The sequence below is a fragment of the Anopheles maculipalpis genome, chromosome 3RL, assembly GCF_943734695.1.
Source record: "Anopheles maculipalpis chromosome 3RL, idAnoMacuDA_375_x, whole genome shotgun sequence".
Lineage (NCBI taxonomy): Eukaryota > Metazoa > Arthropoda > Insecta > Diptera > Culicidae > Anopheles > Anopheles maculipalpis.
In genome coordinates this window covers 92206863-92218667 of record NC_064872.1, presented here as the reverse complement: position 1 = coordinate 92218667, position 11805 = coordinate 92206863, and the positions used below count along the sequence as shown (strand labels likewise).

At 42.9% G+C, this 11805-nt stretch overlaps 1 protein-coding gene across 2 annotated transcripts; it reads right to left on the bottom strand.

Moving 5' to 3' along the window:
- Positions 1 to 8229: 8229 nt before the first annotated feature.
- LOC126562105 (uncharacterized) lies at positions 8230 to 10926 on the bottom strand. Of its 2 annotated transcripts, none has more exons than XM_050218523.1 (5): positions 10695 to 10926; positions 9990 to 10134; positions 9092 to 9841; positions 8734 to 9010; positions 8230 to 8663 (listed from the first exon to the last, which is right to left on the bottom strand). In XM_050218523.1, exons 2-5 carry the CDS (start codon positions 10026 to 10028, stop codon positions 8230 to 8232), a joined length of 1500 nt encoding a protein of 499 aa, XP_050074480.1. In that variant the 5' UTR covers positions 10029 to 10134; positions 10695 to 10926. The 2 variants fall into 2 exon arrangements, with proteins under 2 accessions (XP_050074480.1, XP_050074481.1); XM_050218524.1 differs by having other exon boundaries at positions 9092 to 9838.
- Between the last annotated feature and the right edge of the window lie 879 nt (positions 10927 to 11805).

Below are 11805 nucleotides of genomic sequence, written 5' to 3'. Positions count from 1 at the left end.
GTTATTTTGGCTTTTATCAGCTCGTCGAGCGAGATCGGCTACGTGTTTTAAAACTAACTCCGATCGTCTTCGAGTCCTTTTCAAGACATTCACCTACATTTTCCAGCCCGAACGCGGACACACTTCATTTTACACGCATCGCTTTCGTTTAGTGTAGTGTGTGAGGTAAACCGGGTGAAGGAGAGGAAAAACGAGCCACAAGGGATCAAAATAACTCTACCCCGAAAATTTAAGTCAGTGAAGGAGTCCTTTTTGTTCTGCGCTGCACACCCTTCCGAGTGGTTAAAGAATGTGTGAAAAGAGGAAGAAAAGGCCTAGAGGAAGGAATCGATGAGCTCGCACACCATCACGACGACTAACTACAAAGCGAATGGTTCGGCAGGCACTGTTGCACGAACCGCGAGTCAGCCACACCGTTCGGTAACACCACTGACGAAGGGCCAAGCAGGACGGGCAGGTGTGTAGAAAAAGGATTCGTTATGGCGGGACACATTTTTCATTACAACTCCAACACACTGGAAATGTATTCCGACCGTACTGGAGTTCGATGATGGTGGTTGGTTAGTCCCTTCCCACGGCAAAAAGGTGTTGCACGTTTGCTTTTTCCTTTTTGATGATTGCAAATTCTTTCCTCTTTGTTCATGCGACTGTCACGGGTGAAGTTCTCAACGGGTCTGAGGCAATGTGAAAGTGGTTTGTTCGATTTCCGTAGGCAATTTTTGTGTTGTTGCTAGTTTTTTGTTCCGCTCTTTTTTTAACAAAGTTTCGTAATTCTTGTTGCTCCTTGAGCTTACAGACATGCCGATTCGTTCCAGCAGACTGTGTTCCTTGGTGCTGCAAATTGATTTAAATTGTCAACTGATGATTGCGTTAGAATGGTGTTTGTTTGGCAAGGTAGCTTTTTTCCTGAAATAAATCAGAGACAAATGGAAAGCGTTGTTAACGGAAGCAAACATATATAATTTTTTTTTAACGTAAGCAAAGGTATGCATTGATAATAGGTCGTTTGTAAAAAGAAGAAGTAATAAATTGCATAAAAATAGTGGTATTTTATGCTGGTTGCAATGTACAAATTCCTTTTAATAATTGGGCGAAAGCTACGAATTTGGTTTATGGACACCATTTTTTAACCCGCCTGTTAACCCGCCATTAACAAGAACATTTTTGTCAGGCTCAACCAACCGAAAAACAACGAACGCGATTACGGGTATGGAATGTACACGGACAGTCTGCTGGTGTTTGTTGATTTGCAACTAGTTTTTTTACGTGCCTATTCTTGTTGCATGCACCAATTTATTATACCCTTCAATTTAGTTCTTGCTGTTGTTTGTATGTATATACCAATGAAGTGGAAGTAAAGTGTTGTACCAACTGTACGGGTTTATGTTGGTAGAAGCGCATAACACATCGATTTTAAATTGTGGGTTTAGGCTTAATAACTGCTAGTTTAATTTACGAATGACACAAAAAATAACAAAAACAATTGAAAGTGTTTGAATTTAAATTTTTATTGTATTTGTCTCTCATAGCATATTTGTAACTATTGAAAAACGAGACGCGGTTTCTTTTGCTTTTTCCATATAGCTGAGCTTCTCCTTTATTTCCTTTATTTATTTTTTCTCCTTATATTCGTTTTTCCGATCTTTATCCGCGCGTGATTGGTTTTCGACTGACTCAATCGTTCCCTAACTGATCCCGGGGCAGGCCCGTCCTGCCCTTTTCTGATTCTTCTTGTCTCTCCTTTTCTTCTTCGCGCCTCCTAACTGACAGGGCGTTGGGAACCTTATAAAGTTTCCAATACTAACGTTTAGTGTTGTTACCTTTTATTCTGTATTTGTATGACAAAACAAAACTAAAGTAAAACATGTGTACTTCAGTGGCACAAGTCACGCTACTGGTAGCATAAATTGAACGTTGTAAGTGATAGTTTAGAGAATATTCAGCTTTCCCAACTATAGCTTAGCATTTCTGTCGCCGCAAAAAAGATGCAAATGTCTCACACATGGTGTTGGTTGAGGCATAAAAAAACATTATTCGAACACGTCATATCCTAGCTGTAGTAAAGCCACGTAAAAAGGGCATAAATGACCAAAACAGCCATGCGGCCAGATCGTACATTAAACTTTATTGGGATTTGTTTTAGCAAGCGGTAAGGCAACCACATGACCAGCTAACACCTGTTCCGTTTCAGGAGAAACGCGTAGGAAATAAAAATTAGCACATCGTTTTCTAAGAACATTTAGCTGTGAGCTTGTTTGGCACGGTTTTCACTTCCCGTTTTCCCTCCTGGTGGTCTACTATCACCCTAAGGAAGCATAATCGATCAACGAAAAGCAAGCAAAGCTCCCTTTATAGTAAAACCCCAGACAATGCAGTAGCGATTGTTTTTGGTTGGCATTGGGCCAATCGTCATTAGGTCTCTTATGTGTGCTGTACTCGCTGCCTCCATCATCGGGCTAGACTAGGAATGGAATGAGAGAACGAATTAAATTTTTGGGCGACATTTAACCAATCCCTCGTTAGATTGCGAACCACGCGCTGCTGCAGTTGTGAAGTTTACGAAAAAAAATATGCTACGTAGAATGAGTAGCTCTTGGAGACTTGGTAACAGAACAAATCAATCGTTACCATTGCCAAACGGCATATTATTACTGACCAATTGTTTTAACGGGACAGTATACTTGTAACAATGAAGGAAACTCTAGTATATGGCGATGGCCATCCTTGTTAAGAAAAAAAAAAACTTTCGAACCGCGCCCTCCACCATCACGAAAGTGGGGCATGTTTATCATTAATTTCGTTTTCTCCATGAATTCTTATTGCTCGCCAGATTTGCATTCGCTAGTAGTTGCTTGTTTTATAATTTAAATTGTAAATTAAAAACGCAACATTCTCTGATATTAAGACCGTGTATTTATGCTGTTTTCCGGCACCTTATGAGACCAAGAGTCAAGGAAGCTTCTTTGTTATTCGCTGTACGATCGCAAGTTCCACAGAGTCATCAGCAGTATTGTACACCCTAATCTGAGTATCATGGACACATCACCCAAAGCCAGAAGAGGAGAAGATTGAAATCGAGTAGACAAACGGTTAAAATAAATGAGAAAAGGACATTCAAAAGAGATAAACAGATGCTCTAGAAAAGATGCAAATGGCTGACAGCTGGACGCTTTAGACATACGTTCCAACTACAAGACTACATGGAACGTCGCAAAAAAATGTTTTACACACACTGGAAAGGTCGTAGCATCGTAGTTAGGTGATACACGGCCTACATAGTCCGAACGTACGATGGTGGACGGAAAAATGACTCGTTCCGACAAATCGAATCATAAATCGAGTTAGTAACACAGAGACTTCGAGAAAGGACGTTTATCTGGTTGAAGCAATAGCGAGTATTCAGTTTAGCGAACGCAGTGCTCCCTTTCCACACGGAATATAGTATTTCATCATCAACATTATCGCCGCTTAGGACGCCATCATTAGCATCATCGATGTCGCCTTGTGCAGCCGATGAAATGAAATCAAGATGGGATTAAATGCATGTAAAAGCAAATCCTAGACAAATCAAAGATGGAATATCTTTACTCAGATGTTCAACTTTCTGCTAATGCGAAAGTCAAACCAAGACAAGCTTTGGGTCGTGCATGGCAAAACTTATTCACTTATTTACTCTAAAATTATGTTATGTTGGTTTATATACTATCCATTGCATTGAAAATCCTTACTGTTGTTTTTTCAATATTTATCCCTGTGAAACATCTAAAACTAAGCTGATGCTTTTTAGCACATTCTTCTTAAACCAAGAACAACCTACTAGGCCGGCTAGATTTGCTAATACTACGTAGTTGGATAGTCAATTCTCACACTACTGTGAAACGGACTGGATGGGATTTGAACCCCGGTTCTGTTATGTGAAGACACCGGTCGCTCCTATGGTGGAACCGACGGCGGTATGGGTGCTTGTAGCACATTATTCTTGAAAAATAAAAAATCATCCAATGCCGCATTTGATTTTCTAGCAGTGTGAGCCAAAACGTAAAGAACATGGTACATAACATTCGAAATCTTGTACTGAGCTTAACGATCCAGCTGGCAAGAAGAAGGGTGCCGTTTGGAGATAATTATGGTGAACACAAAGAAGAAAAATAGGCATGGAACATTCACAACACCCATCAGCGCCAACGGCATCGAACATACGATTTGTGTGGTCCCGTTCGCTTCGATGCAATGGAAAATGGATACCGAATACTGCCATCAGAAGTATGAGGCGAGCTTTTCAGAACTATGAACGATCTCTGCTATGTAAAACGATACAAAGACATGCTGGCTGAGGGGACAGAGGGAAACTCAGTCCTTGACACTGGGTAGAAGTGTAGGGAGTGGACCAAAAATCCATGTTTAGCTGATTAATTATGCGACCGTTTTGGGTTGTGTGCGACTGGAGTGGTTCCATTCAGTTGCTGGGTGGTAAATGAGGGTATTGGGATATAGCTCTCCACCGACTTTTTTGCATGCCACACAAACATGGCTCTGCGTATGTATCCAATTTTCTGAAGGGTTTGGACGAGCTCACTGGAGCATGTGCCAATCTTAGTCCGAGGCGATTAAGCCCCGAGGGACTCGCACGTTAGTCACGCATTCTCACCTTGCTCTGCAGGTGGATCTCGGGCTTTTTGGTGTAATCTTTCACTGCATGAATTCTTCACACATGGACACGAACACATTAACGAATCCTGTGGTTCGGAAAGTATGCAACAGAATATTCCAACATTCAGGTTCGAGCCACGGGGGAAAGTCTAGTCTAAGCGCTGCTGTTTTCACAATTTTATGACCAGCTAGCACCTCAGTGGCGCCAGAAGGCTACCCCTACACCAATCCTCGTATAGCTTCATGTATTCTCCGGAACTGCAGGGGTCTTTCGGTAGACCGAGGAGGATGGGAAGTAATTATTTTGTCAACCTTACGGCAAATAAATGGTAACGGAACGGGACCGATGAGTCTGCGTTCGTGTGGTTCTGGTGTTGGTTTAGTTTGGAGTTTTCTGCCAGACCAAACTCATCGAGACACGAAACCCATGCCCGAAGCTTGACCAGCTTGGTGAATTCTAATTAATTTCACATTAACACGGTGTATGTCTGCTTTAAAACCGCAGGACACGCAAGTGAGTTCCTTTTAAACCAAATACGAAAAATAATTCGTGTACCGTATGTACATATGTTTGCAATATTTGCTAGACTAGACTTTAAAATACAATTGTTTATCTTTGTTACCTTGCGTATTTGGTTGAGAAGAAGAAATCCAAAGCTGGTGCAGCATACACCAATCATCATTTAAGCAAATTAGCGTTCTGCCAGATGCTTCTTTGTTGCCTGCTCTATTCTACATCTTCACTTTCTAGTTAGAGAAAAAGTAATACTTCACGCACAACCACCAACTTTATTTCATTGCGTTATAAATTTGTTCAGAGCCTGTAAGAAACGAACAGCAAACAAAATGCACTAATAAAGAAATCACTTGTATCCTTAGGGTAAAGAGCAGGACATTAGAAACGTAGGGATGAAAACGCACGAAAATTCGTACAAGCACACACACATAGAAGTATACGCACATTAAATGAATGGGTCGAAAGGAGCCTTTTCCTTAGTGAGCGTCAGCTAACCTTAAGGCTCCCCAACGATAGCGACACATGATACCGCGTGGTGGTGTCACGCAAAAATCACTCACGTACTCACGGAACACTTTGCTCTCACTCTCGTCACATCAAAAGCAACACGAACAGCGCATCAATTGAAGGAGTGCGACTTCTACGACGAAAAAGGGCTCGAATGCCTACACTACACTTGGCTGTTTTCTTAGTGAATTATTTGCTTCCTGATTTCGGTTCGCTTATAACGTAAATGAGGTCAAATAAGTGACATTTTGGAAGGTAGTTAATGGGACACCAATCTCACTGACATGGTATTATAGTAGTTGATCTGTTGCACGTTACTTGGAATAAAACAATTTCTTCCATTTATGTTCGAAATCGGATGAAAAATCACTCACTGCCTACTGGCCACTGATACACTCGCTAACGACTTCGCGTTTGTCCATACAATACACTCGATTGTGGGTTGGTTAGCATCGACCCAACAGGGTCAAGCCGGGTGAGCAAAACACAAAACACCCAACCCCTGCTTATTAATACTGTTGTGCTGCTGGTACTGCTCCTTGTGCTGCGATTCTCTCGTTAGGCACACCGTGGAAAGAATTCAGAGTTGCGAGTATTGTTCCAGAGACCAATGAATGATTAGGCGAGTCTGTGCTTTAAGATTTACTGCATGACTCAACGCAAATACACGCGTTCGATGGTTTGTTTCACTGTAGAACAAACTTCAAACACTTGAAATCCGACTTACCTCAAACTAGTGGGCCTTTTTTCGAATGCAAAGATCTTGATTCGACTCAAACAAAAGTTTTTTTGACAGCTCGAAGCGAATTTGGACGGCCAAACAGAGGATAGGGCCACGAACGCACCTTACGCGTTCCGCTTGGTTCCCGGTTATGATCTCAACTGAAAGAGAACGCTCTCTGTTGGGGATACCACCACTAGCGCAAAACTGCTCGGCTCTCAATGTGTCGCGAGGAGGCTTCCACACAATTCCCGGCGCACGCATTGGCAAGATAGGAGAAAAAAAAATCCACAAATGCTTGAACACTGAGCTTCCGTTCCCTTGTTTTGGTTTGTTGTGCTCTCTGCTAAAAATAAAGGGGAAGCAACCCGCGATCGAGAGAACCATTTTGCGAAGCTTACGGCGGAAGAGCAACCGAATTACCACGTTGGAAACGCGTGCGCGTTACTCACTCACACATGGACCTTAGGATGGTGATACATCGGAAAGATGGTGGAGGCAAGGAGAAGACACGGGCATACTAGGATGCCAACAAGTCATGCAAACTAGATGCACGAAACTATAAGGGCAAACACTAACGGCGTTTCTCTTTGCTCATATGCTACTGTTATTACTGGTGAGTTAACATACTGGGTTTCAATTGAAGATGTGGGCAAAAGACGCATTCTCGTCGCAGTACAAGGTCTGCGACAGACTAAATGTGTCCGCAAACTAATTGTGCAAGGTGTAAACCTTATTATTTGCAGAGAATGAAACATCTGGCCGGTTGATTGTTTCCAAACCCGATACAACATTAACACTAAGAACCGTTTATCTGATGCGGGTAAATGATTATCACTTTGCTATATGAATATTTGTTGTTGCTGCAGTTTGTGTGAGTATCGCTGCATTACTATCGTAGTAGTTCTCTTGAAACGCATTTTTCATTGATAAATTGTTGATTGCTAGCTGCCTAAGGGAAAAAGGCGCTTCGTGAGTAGTGAGTGCAATATGCGAATGAGTTAACTAAACACACAGCACAATAGAAGACGGCAAAAGAGAACACTCATTAGTACAACATTCACACACTCCCCACGGAGATAGGTGAGATAAGCGAAATTTCTCTTGCATGTCATCGTTGCATCGTTGCATCGGTGAATTGTCACTGAAAAAAAAACACTTCTGTATAGAAGGTGTTGGAAGGAGTTTTTGTGAAGCAGTGGTATAACAGTAACTAACATCTTCACTGGGGTTGTGTCACAATTTATAAACGCTCACTGGGGAATACAAGCACCGTAGCATGCAACTGAAATGCATTCAAGATGCACTCCATGGCAAACGCGAACCGTGTGACCCACAGTGTTGTGGCGTTGAAGTTGACAATCGAACTGTGCGCTCGTGCGATACATACGATAGTTGGTTGTCTCTGAAACATTTTGAATGAAATTCTTCGGTGAGTTTCCATGCGCAATAGGGACTTTACTCACTCTCACAGTGTTTGAAACCCGTTCTTTGGTTGAAAGATTTCTTTTGAAGCAGCATTCGAGCGAATGTGTTATTTTAAGCTTTTCGGTTGCCACTCGCAGGTTTGTTCCACCGTTAAGATTATCAATCCCACTTTAACAGAAAAACTAAAAATGATGCATGTGGGAAAATTTATTAACCATCGCTACAGCGACACTACGGTAAAACCACCAAGAAACAAAACCGACCCCATTTCAAACAATGTATAAACATAAAAAAGACAAATAACAAATTACGACAACAGCATAACACATCCAGCGTCTTCTGGGAAGCAAAGCATGCAACGGAAGGTGGTCTAGACTTCCTTTAAGTAGTACCATTATCCTTTCTCCTAAGCAAACGACTGAGTAGGTCCCTTTTTGTTGCGAGATTTCGCGCCATTGCTGACATGCTGTTGTTGTTGTTGTGAAGCTTGTTGCAGTTGATGCGCCTGAGTGGCAGAACCGGTTGGTGTAAGTTGCTTTTGATTCGATTGTTTCTGTTGCTGGAAGTTACTGCGGACATCGCTCATGATCGGAGAGTGCTTAGCCATCGTTGATTTCAGAACCGTTGGCGAGGTCGATTTTATTTGAGCCGCAGCAGCAACGGATGCAGTTGGTCCGCCACCAACATTCTGATTGATCGGTTTGTTCTCATTGTTTTCCGGCGAACAGGAAAGATTTGGGATACTCTTGGAAGGTGTAGTACTGCCAGATATGTTGGAAGTAGTTGCACTTTTGCCCTCCAATTCAGAAGTGTTTGACGACGATTGAGCATTTCCATTTTCTGCATAGGTAGGAAATAAAATGTAAATTAATGATAGTTGTAACCGTTTGTCGGTTGAACAAAAAGTTACCCAAATCAGCGGCAGACTTTGACCGATTGCCCGAATTAATGGTCTTTTGCGTGGCAGTTTTTGTGGCCTGTGGTTGCGAATCGACACCACTCTTGTTCTCACTCAACGAACGTGTTAAAATATCTGATTTGGATGGCGGTTGCTGTTCACCGTTTTGTTTTGGTAAAGACTGCTGCTCTCGTGGCTGTTCGTCACTGTGGATTTTTTTGGGTAAAGGATCAGCATCGGAAAGAGAACTATCGGTGCTGTCTGAGCTGACCAAGGAAGCGTCTTCCATCTTGACATGAAATAGAAAAAAAAATACCAAAAGCTTCAATAAAATCATCATCGTTTTGTCATTTGATGACATGATAATTACATTAAAGCTTGAGTCTTCCTCGTTGGCATACTTATCGAGCAGCGCCTTGCATCCCGCATTCTCGAACGAGTCCTCCTCATCACTTATTTCCTCCTCAGCACTCTCTGCTTCACGATGATGCAGACTACGCTTTTTAGAGGCAATTTGCTTCTGGTCTGCGCTTGATGGACGGTCCTTTCGGAATACGACGGCGTGTGCGACGTCCGAGTTTTCGTCAATCGATCTATATGGGCGCGTGCACATAACCATTCGGAATGGTACAATGATCCGTTTTAGCCAAGTCGCCAGATTAGGATCCTCTTCTCGCTCGTTTTGAGCAATTCTTTGCAACCGTTGGCCACGGTACTTGAGGGCACGAAGCTTCCGTCGCTTGTTCTGCAAAAAGCCTACCACGGACGAGGGTAGAACAGGACCCTTGCCAACAACACGAGCACCCATTGAAAGCACACTACGCACCATACGCAGTGTAATCAGTGCCGGAAGGAAGAGTAGCCAAGGTAGTGGCCGTATCAATGGTGGACGTGAAATGTTGCTGTCAATGTGTTCACTCTCCTCAGCAGTAGATGTTTTGGAGCTTACTGACGCAGGCGACGGTTGTGGAAGAGACCATCGTGCAGTTTTCTCTATCGTCCACAGTAGATTGTCGATGCGCTTGTATACGAACTGACCGACAGACGTCGTAGCAGTGCGGGCCACTACATCGTAAAGCATGTCCGGAACATTGGTTCCTCGCACTTCGGTATACTCCTGCTTATTTGGGATCGGATGTCCGGGAAAGTTTAAGCAAAATAAAAGCAATGAATGACGTGTTTTTCAAAACAAAAAATCTAAATATTGTCTGTATAACAGCTGTCGAATGCTTGTTCAGGATTGTCGCTAGCATCTTCACCTTCCTTACCTGATCGTCTGCTGTACTGATCGTCTTGGTTTTGCCCATGGCTTCTAGGTAGTTGTTGCTTTTGCGGCTGCTGGTCACACCCTGACTCAGTGGTCGGTTCCAAAGGTACACACCACTGGATGCACGTAAATCGTGTCGATCGAATCTGCGGTAGAGTATTTCAGATGATAAGTGAGGTTAGAGTTCTCGAGCGTATGCCATGAGCAGAGACATGTGTGTGGGAGTGCGCCATCATCAAAATCCAATTTCTTATAATCTATAATTATAAGCAGCTACTACCACTAACAGCCACCGGTTAAATGAGCTCGAGTGCACTACTACTAAAACGAAGCACAGGTAGATCTGGCGGCATGGCTCCTAAATATATGTCCTACAAATTGGTCGGGCTGTAAAAAAAATATAATTCACTTCGAACATGACCTAATCGCTACCGAGGGTCATTTAACAATGCACAGTTTTTTTTCCTTGGCTTGAAATGGGTTTCTTTCCATTTTTTGACTTTGAGGCGCTGCTATCATCCTAAAAAGCAATGCATTCCTGACCACTATCAAAGACCGCATGCAAGATGAGTGAACGAGAGTTCAGAGATTATCACATGTCGGAGGGTTTATTAAAAAGAAATCCTGTATAAACACACAACGCGAGGAACACTAGCTCTCAGTCTTGAGGCTGAGGGGTTCTCCCGGACGGTGATCATGTTCTTACCTTTGGTTACGACACCTTCACAGCTTCCCCTTGGGAAGTGACTGCCGTGGTGGAAGCGCTAGGAATGATAACGCGTTGCTTTCTCCGGACGGCAACTAATAGATAGAAGACTCGACTTTGTATGACTAACACTAACGATCACCCGCACCAAAAAAATCGAAACGCTCACGCATACACACGCATGCACTAGAACGAGGAATGATCAGGACAGATCCCATAAACCGAACCAGTAATCGCGGATTTTCTACTGATAACACACTGTCCGCGTTCACTATGGACTGAACAAGGGATCTATTTTGTGTCGATCTTCACTTAAACGAGTGCAGTTGCCAAATGCCTCAGTTACATTTCTTGGCTTGGTTGTGTTTTCTACTTTTTTTTCTTTCGTTATTCCTTTTCTTCTTGTTCTTCGGATATTCTGCACTCTGCAGTATTGCCACCCGTAAAACGATAATCTTATTGGACTGATATCGACGAAACGGTTTAATCGATTGGATAGATACGGTCGATTATGCTACCACCACCGCTTATGCTGCTGTAGTCACCTTTTCCGCGTGTTGAAAAGAAAGTAATTTCACCAGAAACAGTTCGACTGTGCACCTGCACTGAATTGACGAAGTAAACTGAAGCGAACGGATCCTTTGGGCGGAGGTAATCTTCAATCATACTGAGTCGTGGTGTGTTTTGGTGTTTGCAAAAATATTATCCCTCTAGACACCCTTCCCACATGCCCTGTTGAGACAGCTTATCCCCACATGTCCGATCGAACACAAATATTGTTTGAGAGTAATGAAGGCAGGACGATTGTAAATAAATAGATTCTCGCATTCGATGCATACGGTGATCGATAGCGCTTGGAAAATGCAATTGCTGCAGTAGTCTGGGGAGCTGCACTTCGCTTTGGAAAGGGAAGCTTGTACAGAAAATGTTTACATTATACTATGGTTAATGAATTGTGTCCGACGAAATGGTAGCAAGTGATAACCGCAGTACAAGTGTAATGTAGAATCTTCGTGCCAATGATTTATCTCAAACATGTTTCATTCCTCCGGGCTTTATATTCCGGTGGTTCGGCGGCAGGGGCGATAGCTGCGCCGGTCACACGGGTGAA

Bases quoted from the DNA above. Each gene is read 5' to 3' on its own strand.
- LOC126562105 (XM_050218523.1), bottom strand. From the start codon at position 10,028: ATGGGCAAAACCAAGACGATCAGTACAGCAGACGATCAG. The intron at 9,842-9,989 runs GTAAGGAAGGTG...ATCCCAAATAAG, and splicing joins TCAGTACAGCAGACGATCAG to CAGGAGTATACCGAAGTGCG. The intron at 8,664-8,733 runs GTAACTTTTTGT...CTACCTATGCAG, and splicing joins AAAGTCTGCCGCTGATTTGG to AAAATGGAAATGCTCAATCG.